This window comes from Rattus norvegicus, chromosome 19, assembly GCF_021556685.1.
Source record: "Rattus norvegicus strain SHRSP/BbbUtx chromosome 19, alternate assembly SHRSP_T2T, whole genome shotgun sequence".
NCBI lineage: Eukaryota > Metazoa > Chordata > Mammalia > Rodentia > Muridae > Rattus > Rattus norvegicus.
Genome location: NC_141552.1, coordinates 47,313,701 through 47,335,477, shown reverse-complemented (window position 1 = coordinate 47,335,477; position 21,777 = coordinate 47,313,701). Strand labels below are relative to the sequence as shown.

General features: G+C 37.4%; 1 protein-coding gene across 1 annotated transcript in view; it reads left to right on the top strand.

The window, feature by feature from the left end:
* The window catches only part of Cdh7l1 (cadherin 7 like 1), a 361,963-nt gene that overhangs the window by 130,780 nt on the left and 209,406 nt on the right, over positions 1-21,777 (top strand). Inside the window, 2 exon segments of the mRNA XM_087596660.1 lie at positions 14,817-14,962; positions 15,586-15,641. Of these exon segments, the coding sequence (XP_087452786.1) occupies positions 14,817-14,962; positions 15,586-15,641 (202 nt within the window).

Below are 21,777 nucleotides of genomic sequence, written 5' to 3'. Positions count from 1 at the left end.
ATGAAGTACTCAACCCTTGGAGAGATCTAGAAATAGATAATATGGAGACAGAAGATCCCTTTTCTTAAAATCCAGGTTGAATTCAATGCATCGTTTTCCTACTAAGTAGATTTATTTAGGGGATTCAAGTAGCCTGCTAACTTGTTTGCTCATTCCCAGACTGCGCTCAAATCCACAGTTAAAGCACTGGGATATCACATGCCTGTGCTTCAAGGCTGCACGTTCAGGAAATGGAAGCCCTCGACACAGCTTGGTAGCAGAAGATCTGAATCAAAGTAAATGGTGTAAATTATAACTAAAGTGCAAAGCATTTGGACAAAGCGGCATGCTAGTCTAATCAGAAAAATGGTGATATTTCCTTTGTGCAGGCTGGAAAAGAAATTGGGGGTGGAAGGCATTCATCATCAATTCTCAATGTATTTCTGAACTTGGCCACCTAGACTTGTTTTCTCATGTATTTCCAGCTTAAAAATATTTGACTTTAAAATAGCCAAAATAAGTATCCTTTAATCACATTCAACCTATGAACAGATGGACAAACTGCTTTTTATAAATGGGGCATACAAAATACTTGCATTTGAGCCAAAAATTGGGTAGTAGCAATAGCTGAACCAATCTTTAAAAGTGATTTAGTATTCAATATATTATCATATAAGCACCAGCAGTTAAAAGGAAATTTCCTATTTAAATGTTTGTCAAGCTCGGGGTCTATAATGCTCAGACACAATTAACTTACTAATTAATTTCTTGTTTCTTTTCTCACATGGGTTTTTACTTAATGGTTGCTTCTGTCTCTGAAACCCATGTGATGCGACGCTTTGATTATGCATTTGTCGACTTTAACTGACAACGCAAATGCAGATGTGGCTCTTTGGTCTTTCTACTTTCTTATAATGAGGGAAGATTATGAGGATCTGTAGACAAACAGCATGGTCTCTCAAGGTGAAATCGGTTTCTGTATGTAGCCTCTAATGACTCATCACTTCTGCTATAAAGACAGCTACATAGACTCTTTGGTGGCCAAGAATCTTCATGAAATGTGTCATTTCTCCCTTTATCACAATTTTATAAAGACATGGCAAACAGATAATTTTCAAAATTTCATTTGGAGGTAAAGACCGAGGCTGGTTTCTGTTTATTCTCTAACTCAAAGGGGTTCTTTGACCTCTAGACATCACTGTCATACACAAATATGCATTCTGTGCTGACCTATTTCTTTGCCAGCCTATTTCAAATGGCCTGACAGTATTTTTAAAAAGTTATAATAACTGATTTTCCTTTGCAATCCAGTGCTCTATTTGTATTCTAGAGATTAGTGGAATATTTGCACTATTTTGGTACAATGAGTTAGAATCATGCAAGGCAGGCATTTCTTCTGTCAGAAGAGTCCAGTCTACCTGTGATTCAGGAACCCTGTTAATATACCACAGGAATATTTTTGCATGTTGCTTCTTATTCCTATTCATATGCATTTTAAACAAAAGATACAAGCATCAAAGCATGTAGTTTAATGTCTTTATTCTCCTAATGTCAAAGACATAATCAACATTGGTTCTGTGACTTTATCATTTTTGAATTAGTATAACAGCTTATTTAGATATGTATAAAATCATTCATTATAAATGAAGCCATAATGAATATTTTCATGCATGTAGCTTTTATCATAGTTTTCAGAAAGGGTAGTGATAAGTTTTTATTCTCATTATAATAAGACATTTTCTTGAATAGTCTACGTAGTCAAAAATAACGTTGGGACTGTTTCATTAAAAAAAAACTTTTTAAAACTAAAAATAGATTCTTCTCTCATACAGTACATCCTAACCATTTCCCCTCCCTCCACTCCTCTAATCTCCCCTCCACCTTCCTTCCCTCTCCCCAATATCCACCACCTCTTCATTTCCTTTTAGGAAAGAGCAGGATTCCAGGACATAACCAAGACAAATGCAACAAACGAAGATAAAGTAAAACAAGGCAAAAGCCTTACTATCGAGGCTGGATAAGACAATCCAATATAGGGAAAAGTTCCAAGAGTAGGCAAAGGAGTCAGAGACACACCAATTCTCCTGTTAGGAATCCCACAAGAACACCAAGCTATCAGCCATAACAGAGGACCTTGTGCAGACCCATGCAGGCCCTGTGCTTACCACTTCAGTCTCTGTGAGCCCATGTGAGCTTTGTTTAATTGATTCAATATGCCATGCTCTCCTGGTGTACTCTATCCGCTCTGACTCCTACAGTTTTTCCCCACCTCTTCTAAGGGCTTCTCCATTTCCAAGGGCAGGAACCTGATGGAGACCTACAATTTAGACTCTCTACATAATGTCTGGGTGTGGGCCTCTGCACTCCTCCTATCTGCTGTCAGGAAAACTTCTCTGATGATGACTGAACAAGGCACTGATACATGAATATAGCAAAATATGATATTTTATCCAATCCTAATTGGTTCTACACAGATCTCTGGGATATCCAGTCTTTGGTTTCTGGGCATTCAGATGGTATAGGGCATGGGCTTCCTTTCATAGTGAGGGCCTCAAATTAAACCAGACATTGGCCCCCATAGCCCCAGGAAATCTTGCAAGCAGGATAGCTTGTAGGTCTGGGGTTTTGTGATTGGGTTGGTGTCTAGGTTTCTCTTTTTGTAACCTGAAGAATACTTTCCTGCATTAAAGAGATGAGAATCTTTAATGAAATTGGACAGTTTTATGTAGTATTTCCATTTTAATTTTGAAAATGAAAAAATGGTGTCATATTATTTCTATTTTAACAAAGTTGTTGGAACATGTTCCTTTATGTTTCTCATAAAAAAATTGAAGAACCAACTCTGTGTTTTAATTAATGACAATAAAAAGTGTATTTGAGAACATGATAATATCTTGAATATACTTTGGTTATCACAAACCAGGCTTAGAAATTATTGTTCCTAAATTAGGATATACAGCAAGACACTATATAGTATGTATGGTTTTATGAGAATATAATATCATTTCCTAGAGATACAATTCTTTCTTTAGTAATTGAGTTAAACACAATTTTATAAAGAGAGATTTGAATAGTAGGAACTTAAAAAATAACTATTAATTTATCATTTAGAAAATGAGTATTATCTGAGGTTTGTGAAAGGTGGTAGCTACTTTCTTTTGCCTATGTACACACAATTCTTGTATTATGTTCGTGGACAACAGGTACATGACTAACTGAAATTTGAATTTATATTTGAGGTTATAAAAATTAGCACTGAAGGAGTTAAAACAATTTTTGCTATGGATTCAGTCATAGCTTATAGAAAAGAATTTGAGATTGCAGTTATTTAATGGATATGCATCTGCCTTGTAGATGAAGATTCATTCACAGGCACAATTTGGGGCCACATAATTTTGTTCAGCAACTGATGCTTTAATACTACCTTATTAGTCCAAACTCACTAACATATGAAGGACAGGGAATGCATTAAACACAGAAATGTATTCGTTAAGAAATATTACATCAGATGACACTGATTAATGCATCAATAACTATAACCATTTGGGCTTTTTTTAAGCACAACCAGCTTGTGAATAATGTTACAGGGGGTTATTTTTATTTATGAATGCTCTTGGCCTTAGCTTAGTTTTGCTCCACAACTAGCTCTAATTTTAATTTACATGTTCATTCTAGTCTGTGTCTGACACATGGCTGGCTAGTTATCTCTCCTCCATTTCATACCTCTGACTTCCTCTGAGTCTGGGTGGCGAATTCCTCCTCTTTTTCATTGTTTCTCTCTCCATGATGTCCCACCTTCTACCTCCTATGTAGCTATTGGCTGTTTAGCCCTTTATTGACAAGTAATGCTTTTGCATAGTGCTTAAGAGAATTTCCCTATAACATCCTTCAAGAAGATTGATTCATTCTTTAGTGTCTTATTATTTAAAACAGTTTTTAGTGTAGCATACAAGGCAATGGGGTTCAGCATGTTTTTGTCGTGTTTACATATAATTATTCTTTGTTCTCATTTACTCTCATCTCTCCACTGTCTTTCCATATGCCCTTTTCCTCTCCAGCTAGTACCTCATTTTCAGTGAATCCCAGTCTTTTTTGTTCTTTCTTTCTTTCTTTTTTTTTTTTTTTGGATGGATGGACTGAAGGATGGAGCAAAGCCCCCCAGGCCAAATCATTCAACTTTATTTTTTTCTCTGGTTTTTTTTTTTTTTTTTGGTTCTTTTTTTCGGAGCTGGGGTTCTCTGGTCTTTTTATACCTTATGTTACAGGGAATGGGAGTTATAGAAGGATGTTGATATTAGGTTTTTACCAGGGTTGCATTATACTATAATCATAAGTTCCAAAAAAACAGGGGTTTTTTTCTGTCCATTTTTATTAAATTAGAAATTTCTTATTTGCATTTCAAATGTTATTCCCTTTCCTGGTTTCCATTCCATCAGCCCCCAAACCCCTCCGCCTCCCCTTCTGTAGAGTGTGATCCACCCCCCATTTCTGCCACCCCAACAATCCCATACATAGTAGGTCCAACCTCCTTGGCAGAAACAAGGGCTTCCCATTCCACTGGTGCCCCTACAAGGTTATTCATTACTACCTATGAATTTGAAGCCCAGGTCAGTTCCTGTATAGACTTTGGGTAGTGGTTTAGTCCCAGGAAGCTTTGGTTGGTTGGCATTGATGTTCTTATGGGGTCTCCAGCCCCTTAAGCTCTTTCAGTCATTTCTCTAATTCCTCCAACGGGGGTCCTGTTCTCAATTCAGTGGTTTGCTGCTGGTATTCACCTCTGTATTTGACATGTTCTGGTTTTGTCTCTCAGGAGAGATCTATATCTGGTTCCTGTCAGCCTGCATTTCTTAGCTTCATTTATCTTATCTAGTTGTGGTGGCTGTATACGTATGTGCCTCATGTGGGATAGGCTCTGAATGGACATTCCTTCAGTCTTTGCTTTAAACTTTGCCTTCCTTATCCCCTCCTATGGGTATTTTGTTACCCTTTTAAAGAAGGAATGAAGCATCTGCATTTTGGTCATCCTTTTTGAGTTTCATGTAGTCTGTGCATCTTGGATAATTCGAGCATTTGGGCTAATATCCACTTATCAGTGAGTGCATACCATGTGTGTTCTTTTGTGATTGGGTTACCTCACTCAGGATGATATTTTTTAGTTCCATCATTTGCCTACGAATTTCATGAAGTCATTGTTTTTGATAGCTGAGTAATATTCCATTGTGTAGATGTACCACATTTTCTGTATCCATTCCTCTGTTGAAGGGCATCTGGGTTCTTTCCAGCTTCTGGCTATTATAAATAAGGCTGCTTATGAACATAGTGGAGCATATGTCTTTATTGTATGGGTATATGCCCAAGAGAGGTATAGCTGGATCCTCAGGTGGTACAATGTCCAATTTTCTGAGGAACCTCCACACTGATTTCCAGAGTGGTTGTACCAGTTTGCAATCTCGCCAAAAATGAAAGAGTGTTCCTCTTTCTCCACATCCTCACCAGCATCTTCTGTCGCCTGAGTTTTTGATCTTAGCCATTCTGACTGGTATGAGATGGAATCTTAGGGTTGTTTTGATTTGCATTTCCCTGATGACTAAGGATGTTGAACATTTCTTTACGTGCTTTTCAGTCATTTGATATTTCTCAGCTGTGAACTCTTTGTTTAGCTCTGTACACCATTTTTAATAGGTTTATTTGTCTCTCTGCAGTCTAACTTCATGAGTTCTCTGAATATTTTTGACATTAGCCCTCTATCAGTTGTAGGACTGGTAAAGATCTTTTCCCAATCTGTTGATTGCCGTTCTGTCCTAATGACAGTGTCCTTTGCCTTACAGAAGCTTTGTAGTTTTATGAGATCCCATTTGTCGATTCTTGATCTTACAGCATAAGCCATCAGTGGTATGTTCAGGAAATTTTCTCCAGTGCCCATGTGTTCGAGATTCTTCCCCACTTTTTCTTCTATTAGTTTGTATCTGGTTTGGTGTGGAGGTCCTTGATCCACTTGGACTTAAGCTTTGTACAGGGTGACAAGAATGAATAGATCTGCATTCTTCTACATGCTGACTTCCAGTTGAACCAGCACCATTTGTTAAAAATGCTATCCTTTTTCCATTGGATGGTTTTGGCTCCTTTGTCAAAAGTCAAGTGATCATAAGTGTGTGGGTCTTAAATTCTATTCCACTGGTCTATCTGTAACAATACTCTACAGTTTTTATCACTGTTGCTCTGTAATACTGCTTGAAGTCAGGGATGGTGATTTGCCCGTAAGTCCTTTTATTGAAGATAGTTTTAGCTATCCTGGGTTTTTGTTACTCCAGATGAATTTTCAAATTGTTCTGTCTAACTCTTCGAAGAATTGGATTGGTATTTTGATGGGGATTGCATTGAATCTGTAGATCGCTTTTGGTAAAATGGCCAGGTTTACTAAATTAATCCTGCCAATCCATGAACCTGGGAGATCTTTTCATCTTCTGAGATCTTCAATTTCTTTCTTCAGAGACCTGAAGTTCTTATCATATAGATCTTTCCTTTGCTTGGTTAAAGTCACACCAAGATATTTTATATTACTTGGGACTATTATGAAGGGTGTCATTTACCTAATTTCTTTCTCAGTCTGTTTGTCTTTTGTGTACAGGAAGGCTACTGATTTGTTTGAGTTAATTTTATACCCAGCCACTTTGCTGAAGTTGTTTATCAGGCTTAGTAGTTCTCTGGTGGAACTTTTGTAGTCGCTTATCATATCATCTGTAAATAGTGATACTTTGACTTCTTCCTTTCCAATATGTATTCCTTGACCTCCTTTTGTTGTCTGATTGCTCGGGCTAGGATTTTGAGAACTATATTGATTAAGTAGAGAGAGAGTGGGCAGCAATGTCTAGTTCCTGATTTTAGTGGGATTGCTTCAAGTTTCTCTCTATTTAGTTTGATACTAGGTAGTGGTTTGCTGTATATGGCTTTTAGTATGTTTAGCTATGGCCCTTGAATTCCTCTTCTTTCCAGGACTTGTATCATGAAGGGGTGTTGAATTTTGTCAAATGCTTTCTCAGCATCTAATGAAATGATCATGTGATTTTTATCTTTGAATTTGTTTATATAGTGTATTACGTTGGTGGTTTTCCATATATTGAACCATCCCTGCATTCCTGGGAAGAAGTCTACTTGATCATGGGGGATGATTGTTTTGATGTGTTCGTGGATTCGGTTTGCCAGAATTTTATTGAGTATTTTTGCATCAATATTCATAAGGGAAATTGCTCTGGAGTTCTCTTTCTTTGTTGGGTCTTTGTGTGGTTTATGTGTAAGAGTAATTGTGGCTTCATAGAAGGAATTTGATAGTGCTCTGTCTGTTTAAACTTTGCAAAGTAGTTTGGACAGTATTGGTATGACATCTTCTGTGAAGGTCTGATAGAATTCTGCACTAAGCCCATCAGTTCCTGGGCTCTTTTTGGTTGGGAGATTTTTAATGACTGCTCCTATTTCTTTAAGAGTTATGGGTTTATCTGTTCCTGATTTAACTTTGGTACCTGGTGTTTGTCTAGAAAATTGTCCATTTCCTCCAGATTTTCAGGTTTTGTTGAATATAGGCTTTTGTAGTAGGATCTGATGAGTTTTTGAATTTCATCTGATTTTGTTGTTATGTCTCCCTTTTCAGTTCTGATTTTGTTAATTTGGACACACTCTCTGTTTCCTCTGGTTAGTCTATCTTGTTGATTTTCTGAATGAACCAGTTTTTGGTTCTGTTGATTCTTTGTATAGTCCTTTTTGTTTCTACTTGGTTGATTTCAGCCTTGAGTTCGATTGTTTCCTGCCCTCTACTCCTCCTGTGTGTATTTACTTCTTTTTGTTCTAGAGTTTTAGCTTTCCTGTCAAGCTGCTGATATATGCTCTCTCCTGTTTCTTTCTGCAGGCACTCAGAGCTATGAGTTTTCCTCTTAACACTGCTTTCATTGTGTCCCATAAGTTTGGGTATGTTGTACCTTCATTTTCATTAAATTCTAACAAGTCTTTAATTTCTTTCTTTATTTCTTCCTTGACCAATTTACCATTGAGTAGAGCATGGTTCAACTTTCCATGTTTATGTGGGCATTCTTTCCTTGTTGTTATTGAAGACCAGCCTTAGTCCATGGTGGTCTCGTAGGATGTATGGGATTATTTCTATCTTTCTGTATCTGTTGAGGCCTGTTTTGTGACTAATTATAAGGTCAATTTTGGAAAAGGTACCATAAGGTGGTAAGAAGAAGGTATATCCTTTTGTTTTAGAATGGAATGTTCTATAAATACCTGTTAAGCCCATTTGGTTAATAACTTCTGTTAGTCTGTCTCTGTTTAATTTCTGTTTCCATGATCTGTCTATTAATGAAAGTGGGGTGTTGAAATCTCCTATTATTGTGTGAAGTGCAATGCGTGCTTTGAGCTTTAGTAAAGTTTCTTTTACGTATGTAGGTGCCTTTGTATTTGGGGCATAGATGTTTAGGATTGAGAGTTCATCTTGGTGGATTTTTCCTTTGATGACTATGAATATTCCTTTTCTTTCTTGATGACTTTTGGTTGAAAGTTGATTTTTTTTATATTAAAATGGCTACTCCAGCTTGCTTCTTCAGACCATTTGATTGGAAAGTGGTTTTCCAACCTTTAACTCTAAGGTAGTGTCTTCCTTTGTTTCGCAGATGTGTTTCCTGTACTCAACAAAACACTGGGTCCTCTTTACATATCCAGTCTGTTAAACTGTGTCTTTTTATTGGGGAATTGAGTCCATTGATGCTGAGAGATATTAAGGGATAGTGAATGTTGCTTCTGGTTATCTTCATATTTGGAGGTGGGATTATGTTTGTGTGCTTCTCTTCTTTTGGTTTTGTTGCAAAAAGATTATTTTCTTGCTTTTTCTAGGGTGTATCTTGCCTCCTGGGGTTGGGCTTTGCCATTTATTTCCTTTGTAGGGCTGGATTTATAGAAAGATATTGTGTATATGTGGTTTTGTCATGGAATATTTTGGTTTCTCCCTCAATGTTAATTGAGAGTTTTGCTGAATATAGCAACCTGGGCTGTCATATTCTCTTAGGGTCTGTATGCCATCTGTCCAGGATCTTCTGGCTTTCATAGTCTCTGGTGAGAAGTCTGGTGTGATTCTGATAGGTCTAATTTTATATGTTTCTTGACCTTTTTCCCTTAATGCTTTTAATATTCTTTCTTTGTTTTGTGCATTTGGTGTTTTGATTATTATGTGATGGGAGGAGTTTCTTTTCTGGTCCAATCCATTTTGAGTTATGTAGACTTCTTGTATGTTTATAGGCATCTCTTTCTTTAGGTTAGGCAAGTTTTCTTTTATGATTTTGTTGAAGATATTTATTGGCCATGTAATTTGGGAGTCTTCACTCTCTTCTATACCTTTTATCCTTAGGTTTGATCTTCTCATTGTGTCCTGGATTTCCTGTATGTTTTGGGCTAGGAGTTTTTTCTGTTTTACATTATCTTTGACAGTTGTGTCGATGTTTTCTATGGCATCTTCTCCCCCTGAGATTCTTTCTTCTATCTCTTATATTCTGTTGGTGATTCTCACATCTATGCATCCTGATCTCTTCCCTAGGTTTTCTATCTCCATGTTTGCCTCCCTTTGTGTTTTCTTTATTGTTTCTATTTCCACTTTCAACTCCCGGATCATTTTGTTCATTTCCTTCTCCTCTTTGGTTGTTTTTTCCAGTAGATCTTTAAGGAATTTTTTTTTTGTGTTTCCCTTTAAGGGCTTCTAGTTGCTTACTTGTGTTGTCCTGTATTTCCTTAAGAGAGTTATTTATGACCTTCTTAAAGTCCTCCATTATCGTGATAAAATGTGATTTTAAATCCAGATCTTGCTTTTCTGGTGTGTTTGGATATCCAGTGTTTGCTTTGGTGGGAGAACTGGGCTCTGATGATACCAAGTAGTCTTGGTTTCTGTTGCTTGATTTCCTGCACTTGCCTCTTGCCATCAGATTGTCTTGCTGTTTCTGATAGTAGCTTGACCCTCCTATGGGCCTGTGCGTCACCACTGCTGTAGACCTGTTTTTCTGTTTTCTTTCAGCCAGTCATGGGAACAGAGTGTTCTGCTCCCAGGGGTATAGTCATTCTTGTCGGCTGGCTTTCAGGTCTCTGTGTGGGCAAGAGCTAGAAGGGTCTTGCCCCTACTTCTCCTAAGACCCTGTGCTCAGTTGGCACAGATGGCACAAGGTGTTTTCCTCTTGAGTCTGGAATGTGGGCAGAGAGTAGACTCCCCTAGTTTCACAGGAGTGTCTGCCCCTCTGATGGTCCAGCTCTTCCCCTTATGGGATTTGGGTGCAGAGAACTGTTTTCTGGTTTAGTTCAAATCCAGGCACAGATCTGGAATGCAGGGTTCCTGCAGCTTGACTGCTCCTATATTCCTGTGTCCAGAGGCACTATGCAGTCTCCTCTTGAGTCAGGGATATGGGCAAGTGTGGGCAGAAGTAGCAGTCTATCCTTCCCTGCAGTCTCAGGATTGTCTGCACTTCTGGGTGTTCAGCTCTCTCTCTCACAGGATTTGGGAGTAGAGAGTTATGGACTGGGATCAGAGAGTTTCAGGCCCCAGCTAGAAACTAGAAGTACCTGGTCCCAGAGGAATTCTAACTTTGTGTGTCCTCAGTCCACCAGGCAGGTCACTTGCAGCAGAAAAGTTGGTCTTACCTCTGCTCTCAGGCATGTAATCGCTCCTCAGGACTGGCTTTCAGCTCTCTGTGAGGGCAGTAACCAGAAGGGTCCTGACCCTACTGCTCCGTGGTGCTAGGTGTTTTCCTCTTGAGTCAGAAATGTGAGCAGAGTTCTCAGGAGTGTCTGCTCCTCTGAATCCCAGTCTTTTATACCCTGGGCTGACCTCAAACTTGCTTTATAGCCTAGGTTAGCCTTGAGCTCCTGATGCTTAGTAAATTCTGTGATAACAGGCAGTGGGACCAAATCCAACCATGACTGTTATTAAAAATTTAGAAATACTGACACAATAGTAAAAATACTTAGTAAAACCATTTTTATAAATTTAACTTATTTCACAGATGAAGTAGACTATCCTCTATTCTTAATTTCTAGTAAAATATATATCTGCTGATTTAATAACTTAGTATATATACAAAAATTTCACTGGGAATTTGTTCTCTTGAACACTAATATGTTAGTTGGAAAAATGTCTGTATCACTTAGAAGTCATTCATTCAATTGTGTATAAATAAAGGCAATTAATAAATTAATAATTGTGTAGGGGTTCACAGGGTTTTGCTCAAAATTTGGTAGAAAACAAATAGGAAGTATAAGTTAAATATCATCAGGATGATTTTGAGTAAAGAAGCCTCTGTTTGTGGATCTGAAATCATCCTGATATCCTTGTTAGTCCTTTTGCCTCAACAAGCAGATGCATAGTTGTGCCAGCAGCTTTACCCTAAGAGCCTGTATCCATAAGTCCATTCTTTCTGTGATAAATTCTTAAGAAAATACAGTCTTCATAAAGCTGTCATACTTCCACTGTTCTTTTCAGGAAACACAATTGATGATTTGTTTGCACCTTATCACAGGGCATATGGGAAAATGTAAGGGAAAGGCAAGATTGGCCTTTTGGATATTTGAATGAATAGGACCAGCTATGTTCAGCAGCAATCCCCAATAACCATGGTTCTCTATAGAATGCCCATAGGAATGTAGCCATTTGTCATTTGGAACTAATAAAATATCATTGACCCCAAGGGCAGTGACAAACTTTGTCACTATATAATGTCACCTCAGGAAGAACTTGTAGCTGCTCTTTTTCAAAATAAATAAAAAGTAGTTCAGGCATAAATGACAGTAAATATCAGGGATACCAAATTGTGCAAATTTCAATCACAAAAAGGAAGTAAAGGATTTACAAGCATTAATAAAATGAATGCTTTTTGTATATCAGGTGTTTTTTTTATCTAGGAAAATTATATTAAAGTCACAAAATAGGTCCTCCTCTGTCAGACTAAGGAGAAATTGTACTTGAAAATCAGCTAGTCAGTGTAACAGAAAGAATTTCACAGTGAATTTTACTCTCTTTTTTCCAATCTGAATAACATTTGTGATTGGTTTTTCAGTTTTGGGAACCAATCTCAGGGCCATGTTCATGCCAGACAAACATGTTTGCTGAGTTAAATGATTTGCCACTCAATTTAGTGTTTTATAGGCATGAATTTGTAAGTCTTTGCCTATTTTATTATCTTCATCAAAATTCATCTGCCCCACTTTTTATCTGTCGAAGCTTCTTTTCAAACACTTTGTTTGTAAGATGAGTTCAAGTCGTTCTAGGAAGCTCTCTATAAAGTATTCCATCTCATCTTTGTCTTTACTTTAAAAGCTATTAATTATCTATCCATTACTGATCAATATCTGTATGTTTAGGCCCTAAGCAAAAGTTTTCTTTACATTTTCAGTTGTTAATAATCATTTCCAATATGTTTTAAATGTTTGCATTTCCTAAAAAATGTTTAGAAAACAGGAGTCATTAACTCAGCAGTTGTATCAGTTCTATCCCTCTTCTTTAACTCTTTCTGTGACCTACCTTTCGCTTCAAATGTATGATCTCTAATTATTACTGTTGCATGTCTATGTGTGTTTCTGTTTGTATGTTTGTGTTTGTACATGCACACATGCATGTGTATGCGTATGTGCCTGTGTTTGTAATGTACTGTGCTGATAATTACTTGGATTGGACAACTTACATGGGAGCTTTTTTCTGGAGAATACTGCTTTCTTCTATCTCAACATTAATTGACCATCTCTAGCTCTTCATCTAGGGGTGGGGCCTTGAGGAATTTCTCCTGCCCACACTGGCAGGTCAATTGAGTTGCCACTATGTTGGTTTTTCAGGCAAAAATGCTGTTGAAATTTCATGAGTGCATTCCCCTTGTCATATCTAGGAGATCCTATGTAGTAACAGATGTTTCTGGGGCCCTTGGAACTTAAAATATTTCTTAGAAATCATTGACTAACTAGAGTTCTGCTTCTAGGATTGAGAATTTGTGAAATTTCCTCCATCTTGAGACATTGGCATGGCAACTGATGTTGTCATTGTCTATGTCTTGTTTAAGCAATAACACTGTTGAGATTTATGAGTATAGTTTCCCTACCACATTGCAAAGACATTGTCTAGTAGCCAATGACCAGACCTTCTGGCTCTTAAAATCTAGGGTTTATCTACATTCTACTTATTCTACAGAATTATCTATGAATGATATTGAAATTCAAATTCCAGAATAGTGTTATACTATAATTCACATGAGATATAATACAGTACATTTTACAAGTACAAAAGTCAGATTTGAGATTTCTTGCAATTCTACTGACAACCAAGCTTTTATGGCTATACTAGATATCAAAATCAGACTTTCAACTCCTCAAAATACCAAGGAACAAGAAGTAATAACCATGTGTAAACAAAACAAACAAACAAAAAACCAGAGTTGCTCAAGAATTTGCTTAATGTAGAAATTAAATAGACTAGAGAAAATAAACAAAGCCAATGCCAGTTTGAAGAAAATAAAACAAAACCAATGTTAATTTGGAGAAAATAAAATGAAACCAAAGTCATTTTGAGTCAGAGATTTACTCTCTGAATTAAGAAAATTAGGTTTGAAATTCCCTGGCCTGTGTCCAAAAGAGAGAACTGTGGTGGGTGGGCTACACTATGATTCTCCTTTAAATATATGCCCAGAAGTCATAACAGTAGTGGTTTTTTGTTTCTATAGGCTAAGAATTTGCAAGATAAGTAGAATCCGAGAGACATTGAAAAAAGACTCACCACGTTAAACATAAATCATATCTCTAAAGAAAAACATTAGAATACAAAGTTGCCCATACTACATACATGATCATAGTAGAGAGCTCACATTTTCTTCCATGCTTACCATCACTGTCATGAGTTTATTCACCTTAATACTGACAGCCCATCTTCATTTCTAGTATGAGCCCACTGTGACTTATTCTGTTGCCTATCACCCTGCTTATTCCCTGCTTGCCACACTGCTGCCTTTCTCAGGTTAGGATCAAAAGTAACTTTCAGCTGATGTTGGGTTGACATATAAGTGATAAATGGCTGACTTATTCAGAGTAGTAGTCATTCTAATATAACTGTGTGGGCAGGAAAATTATTTGGACTACCCTGCCCTTTTGAATAGTTGTGAATCAGTTTGAAGTATTCTCTTTCTTTTAGGTTTCCTTCCTTTAAAAGTTCGATGTTATACACGATATATTGACTCTAGCATCTTTATCCATTTTTTTGAAAATTTTTTCACTTAGTTGAATGAGATTATATGTTAAATTCTATATACAAGTCCTAGTATATTTTTTGTTTCAGGTGATTGTTATTGAAGGTTGAATAGTAAAGGTCTGTCTGTAATTCCAACTTCTCTAGAATCTGAGGCCAAAGTTCATTAATCCAATACCTGCAAGGGATACATACAGTGAGTTGAAAGCCAGTTTGAACAACCTAGAAAAACAATGTCCAACAACAACAACAACAACAACAACAACAACAACAACAACAGCAACAACAACAACAAGAAGCAGAACAAAAGACCACCAAAAAAAAAAAAAAACCCAAAACACAAAAGCGAAAACAAAAACAAAACCCAGACCAAACCAAAACAAACCAAAACAAAAAAGCTGGGCATATAACTCAATGGTAAATCACTATAAGGTCATAGCTTCAATATTCAGTTCTAAAGTGTGTGTGTGTGTGTGTGTGTGTGTGTGTGTGTGTGTGTGTGTGTGTGCGTGCGCGCGCGCGCGCGCAGGTATATATTCATCGTCAAAAGAGTTTAAGTTATTTCTAAGACGTTTTTACATTTTATTTTCAGGTCAAAGACTATTATAAAGTCTGATAAAATCAACGGCAAAGTTAGAAGAATTGGACCACACATAGAAAATTTCCAACTGTTCCAGGGAAGAAACAAATCTATATTTACTAAAAGAATTGTTAAACTGATCGTCACTGCACAAGCATTTATTGAAAGATCCCCAGAGCGGGGAGACCCTCACTCAAATCTCCACCAAGAACTCACACATGACCATCCTTGCTGTAATCACATGAGGTTTATCGATAGGAACCAGTGCACTAGGGTCGAGATTCATATCCCATGCAGTGGCTGTGGAGTTGGACCCCGAGAGGCTGGGAGAAAGAGTATTTAAAGGAAGAGACTGTGAGCCCCAGAGGATGAGGTGATGTCAAAGGGGAATGTCAAAGATACCACAAGTTACAGGATTGTTTTATGGCTCTAGTAGATAAGGGGATGCCAAAAGGTTTTATGGTCCACTGGTTCCTGGAACAGAGCTACTAAATCAGGAGAAGGGTCAGGTCCTCAGGTCCTCATTATTTTTATCTCTTGTCCTGTCAGGGTAAAAGTTTGTCAGAGTTGATGAAGCATCTGCATTTGAAACACATCTGGTTAGGCTTGGGCCCCAGGTTTCCCGGAGTGCTCTCTGCAGGGGGCTTAAACAAACAATACAGGGGCCCGAACAGTTACTCACACCTGGTGATAAGCAAAGTAGTTCTCTTGCATTTTTAACAATCTGTCTTCCTGAGTCAGGTCCTGTTGCTGAGTTTTGGGCTAATTTAAAACTCTCTCATTATCAGGGGGTGGCTTGAGCGCAAAAGACTTCAATGAATAAAGAGCAAGGTAAGGGTTGCCCTGCAGATAAGAATGTCTTTAAAATTGTCTATGTAGACTTCTGGTTGTTTGATGTGGGTTTGTTGTTATTATTGTTTTAAGACAGGGTTTTTCTGTGTAGTCCTGGCTGTATTAGAACTTGCTCTGTAGACCAGGCTGGCCTTGAACTCAGAGATCTGCCTGCCTCTGCCTCTTGAGTACTGGGATTGAAGGAGATACGCAGCACTACCATCTTGCTTCTTATGTATACTTAATTATAGAATTCAAATAGTTATCTCTAAGAAGAAGAGATATCTCTTCTATCTCTACAAAAATCTATACATTTGGATTGAGAAAATCAAATGAGTAATTTAATTTATTCTGGTAACAGTTTTGCCTTCTGAGAATTTGGGCACTTAGCAAAATATTATCTTTAGCTCTTTAGCCAGTGTTCAGCAGTTCTGGGACTAGAGGAAACTGTCTTTCTTTTTTTTTTTTTTCTGCTATTTACTCTCTAGCTAGAATAATTAGAAGCTTTCTGCTTCCCAAACTCCTGGGTACTCTTGAAGTGCATTAAACATTTCCTTTGGAAATAACTGTGTGTAACTCTTCCCTCTACAACTGTCTTGGCAGGTTTTAGAAACAGCAATATTGGGTTTCATAATAAACCACAAGTATGACTTTTGGCTGCCCAAATACAAGAGAGTCCCAAATGGATGTGTTCTGGTAAAACTATGAGGGCATGAGAAATGTATTCACCTTGAGGATTAAAGCTTGGCAAACTATAAAGACATGCACACATTGTTTTCAGAGTAGCCCATTGGAAGGACCTTGCTGTTAGGTCCCCAGAGTACCTATTTTTAAGAACATGGTTATCTGCTTGTTCGTAAGTGGAAGTGTATCCATTGCTTATATCATTCTGATGTGAAATCTGTCTTATTAAAAGTAAACTCTTTATACTGAATTCATCACTAATTCTGTTAGGTAGCCACTGTATATTTTATACTTGAAAAAATACAAGCTCCAATAATAAAATCAACTGCTCAAAGTCAAGTCAAACAGCTGATAGCCTGATAGTCAGACACCAAGCACTAGACTTTATTCTACATAGCCTATTGCCTACTAGAATTACTTCTGGCAAGAGTATTTCCTAATCCAATAAAAGCTACATCATAGACATTTCACTGTAGCTTAGGCCCAGGTATTACATTGCTTACTTGAAGTTTCCTTAGGTCACAATTCAAGTGATCCAAAATGAACTCATTTTCTTACTTTCCCAGGTACCTTTGCTCCTGCATTGCATATGCAGTATGTCCATTGTGCAGTCACAGCCTAGAATTGTCTGCATTTTGACATTTTTGTTGCCATACCCAATTGCTGTGAGTTTCACATATTTTCCTAGATTCTTTTTCTCTGCCTTTTCCTTTAGATTTTATTTTCACCTGCTCTCACATGAAGGATCACAGTAGGTTTCTCATTGATTTCCTTGATTATGGGCTTACTTTCATTTAGTTCTCTATAATATCTGCCATATTTTATACTTGACACATTTCCCTACTTCTCATAGTCTTATGCTGCCGTGCACTGGATAAGATATGAACTGTGAACTTCCTGACATGGACAAAGGACCTCCTGTCTCTGGTTTCTGTAAAGGTAGTCACAAGGTACTTCTTCACATACTCTTTAGGAATTAATAAACTCCAAATTTTGATTGCACATTATTGTTCTGTGGCTTTGACTTCTTTTAATATTAGCCAGGAAAACTTTTATCTCCTGCTTCTCCTGCTTCTCCTGCCTCTGCCTCTGCCTCTGCCTCTGCCTCTGCCTCTGCCTCTGCCTCTGCCTCTGCCTCTGCCTCTGCCTCTGCCTCTGCCTCTGCCTCTGCCTCTGCCTCTGCCTCTGCCTCTGCCTCTGCCTCTGCCTCTGCCTCTGCCTCTGCCTCTGCCTCTGCCTCTGCCTCTGCCTCTGCCTCTGCCTCTGCCCCTGCCCCTGCCTCTGCCTCTGCCTCTTCCTTTCCTCCTCCTCTTCCTCCTCCTCCTCCTCCTCCTCCTCTTCCTCCTCTTCCTCCTCCTCCTCCTCCTTCTCCTCCTCCTTCTGTTCCTGCTCTTCCTTCTCTTTCTCCTCCTCCTTCTGCTCCTCCTCCTCCTCCTCCTCCTTCTCCTCCTCCTCCACCTCCTTCTCATAAACTTCAAGTCATTTAGGCACCTAACCTTTCCCATCCCTGGTCCATAGTGCAGAGCTGACTCTTTAATTCTACATCGTGATCATCCTCACCTTGTATATGAGTGCCACTGTGTATGTAATGCTTAATATTGTCAAATTGACAGGATGTACATTCTCCAAAGAAGCAAATTTCTGGTTATGAGGTGAGAAAAGCCACCCTGAATATAGGCTTTATCATTTTATGGACTGAGTCCTAGACTGAGTTAAAAGGAGAAACCCAGCTGAGTACTAGCATTCATCCTTCCCTGCTCATAACTATAGACAGATTGTGATCAGCCTCCTCTTGGAAATGAAGTATAAAAATACTACTACTACTACTACTACTACTACTACTACTACTACTACCACTACCACTACTACTAAACAACAACAACAACAACAACAACAACAACAACAAGCCCTTCATTCCACAGTTTGCTTTTGTCAGTTATTTAATCATAGCCAAAAACCAACTAATTAATACAGGAAACACAATTTTTATGATTTAATTGGGAGGTTCCAGATTCATTTTTGTATTCATATCAGCACATACTTCCTTGACATATAATACATAGTCTCTAGCATTTCAACCATATGACAATTTTCTTGTTCATTTTTCTTGTTATTTTCTTGTGCTATTTTTCTTGTTCATTATCTCTGTATGTGTTTAAATTCTTTATTTGGCAATTACAACCTGTATCTTGTTTGCTACTGTTTTAAAATATAGAAAACAGTGTTTAACCTATGGTCTTTCTCTTTACTCAAAAGGTAACTATGAAATAAATAAGTTGATTCAATGAAACATTATGTTAGAAGTTTGTCATGCTTTCTAATGAGGCAGAGCTTTAATGTTCTTTGTGCAGTTTTTATATCTTACATAATTTAATTGTATTATTTCCTGCTGTCAGAAGGAACAGTAGTCATTTATAACCTCTTGAACAAAATTGAATCTAGAAAACTTGGCAACATTGTGACTAAGACGAAGCTTAAATGGAGAAACTGGTATGGAGACCATTGACTTTCTCTGAGGCAGTAGTGTGTGAGGAAAACAGTGGGATGTACCTTAGGGGATAGAACCAATAGAAGGAAGATCATAGACTTTTATTTAGTTATAAATTTTGTTATGATCATTGATTTTCTGTGCTTGTTCTATCACAGGCATGGCATTTAGTGAATCTGATGGTTGCTTCATTGATATGGCTACAGTTGTTTCCCTACTGACAAAATGCTAGAGGGACAGGCTTATAGCACTATAAATGATGCTTCCAAGACCATTCCTACATGAAAGGTTGCTACTGGGGAATCTTGAGATAAATTCTGCTCTAGGGGCTGCACAACAAATCACTGAATAATTGCCAGCACTGTGACTATTCCTCTTCTGGGAGACTTCCAACTCATCGCCGTGGACACTGTTTACTACAGTGATGGTTTGGTTTTTCACATTTGCTTTTGACATCCTCTCAGTTTGTGCATATTTGGAAATAACGAAGCAGTGTTCAATTATCTTACCAGTCATAAATAAGAAGATCATGGAAATTTTGACCAGCATAATTTCTAAAGAATTCAAATAGTTTTTTCTTTAAAAGGAAATGTTTGTTGGTATTTTATTACAGTATAATAATCCTAAAAAATGAAACAATGCAAAAACAATATTTCTCAATGTGAAATCTTACTTAATATCAATATTTTTATAACTTAAATAATTTTAGTTCTTAGATGAGATTAGTCAGAATTTTAGGGTTAGGTTAAGAAACTATTTAAAATCTTTTGAAAATCCGAGTTTTTTTTTTCTTTTTTTCGGAGCTGGGGACCGAACCCAGGGCCTTGTGCTTGCTAGGCAAGTGCTCTACCACTGAGCTAAATCCCCAACCCCCGAAAATCCGAGTTTTAAAGTTACTATAGCAATGGACAACACATGGGTCAAATGTCTTTAATATTGTGAAATTCATAAAATCCTTTGAAAATTTGATAGAGTATTAATTGTCTCTCATTACGCGTGTCAAAATCTATAGCAACAGCGTAGTCTGCTTAACCTACTCAGGGCTTCCATGCTAATTTCATGTAGAATAGGTTTGTTCTATAAATGTTTTGTTCTTAGTCACCTGTAGAACATTTACTTACCATTTTAACCTATTTTATTCAATACGTTTAATGTGAAAGAGAATCACAGCAACCTAACAATGTTACTGGATATTGAGTTCAATTTCCTGCTACATGTTGTCCTATAGTATACATCCAAGTTAAAAGTACAGATGACTTTTAAAAATCTTAGGTACTCTATGAAACTTAATTATGAATACTTAATTAACAAGGCCAGTCACTTAACCCAAATTGCTATGTCTGTGTAGGGGTTGGTCAATGCCAATATACTGAGATGTAGAGAGTTCTATTTTGTCAGATGGTTGTGGAGTCATAGAGGCAAGAGGAAGGAATACCAATGTCCTTGGGTGACAGGGAACACTTATGAGACAGATGGAGTCTTGTTAGGGCAGTGGAATTGGAGGAAGCTAAAGATAAGAGGCATTCTAGGGGGCTCTTAGATTAGTACATGAGCTATTCTGAATGATGTGTTAGGGGCAGAGAGTGACAAAAGAGAGGAAGATGGTTTAGTGTGCTCTTTTAGTAGCCTGGTGCACGGTGAGGATGGCTTGAGGCATGAAGAAACATCAATGGATAGGACTTAGTGTTGACTAGCTGAAGACAATAGTGAGGGAGTAGTCAATAGAGTACCATCATTCTGCTCTGGGTGGATGTGTGAGCAGCTCAGAATTTTTGAGATTTTTCAGGTAAAAGAGTAGGGAGGCAAAAAGAAAATGAAGTAGAATACAGATTTCAACACTGTGTTTGAAATGCCTGTTAGAAATCTTTGAGATAGCTAGATATCCATTGAGAATGCGGATCTAGAGGTCAGGAGGGAACCTGGCCTGTAGGAAAGGATGAAATATCTTTTGATCTTAAATTCCTTTTCAAAGTACCTCCCCACAAAAGTTTTTTATTTTGCTAATTCTTCTTGCCTTGTCTCTAGTAAAGTGTTTCCCCTCCTTAGCATGGTTCTCTTGCTTCAGTCAAGTCACTGTTCCTAGCCTCTTTATCAAACAGCTGCCCTGTTGTCCCTTACCTGAAACACTCTCACTCTGGAAGCTGTCCCCATGCCACCTAATGTACATAACTCTTTAAAAATAGCCTTGAAATCATATACACATAAGCAACAAAACTACTCTGCTGGTTATATGTGTATATAACAATAATAAAGACACTATCAGTTTGAGAGGAAGTGAGGAGACATGGAATGAGCTGGAATAAAGGCACCTAATAGTGGGGAGAACTTACATAATTATATGCTAAATAAAATATATATTTAAAATAAACTTTCACTTTGAAAAAGAACTTGGTCTTTAGAATACATTATGAACTTATTATAAAGCCAAATCTTTACCACAGTTATTCCTAGAAATATTGCAGTCTACTCACCTAGCCTAACCTCTTTTTTTGAGTTTAGATGATCAAGAATGTTCTAATTTTCTTTTTTTTCTTGCTACTGTTTTTATATTTATGGAACAGATCTAGTTGTCTTTGACTTGGCTCCATCTCAATCTTTCATTTTTCAGGATTCTTTCTATACTGCATATAGTTTCTTAGAACAATGATGTCTATTCCCATGACTCTAACGACCATCATAAATAATGATTGAAAAATTTATGGGAGTGAGCAAGACACAGAAACAGCATTCTTGGCTAAGAGACTACTTTAAAATATTTAGAGCATAAAAAATTCCCCTGATTCTAATGTCTGATTATACACTTCTACTTAGTTATTCAAAAAACATGCATTAGGTTCCAAATAAGTCATATGAAAGTTCTGGGTCTTGTAGACAATTGAATGGACATCTAAGATTCTTATTCTTAAAGAATTGTTTTCTACTAGGCTAATAACCTAATAAAAAATTATGAAATAGGTACCAAATCAAAGA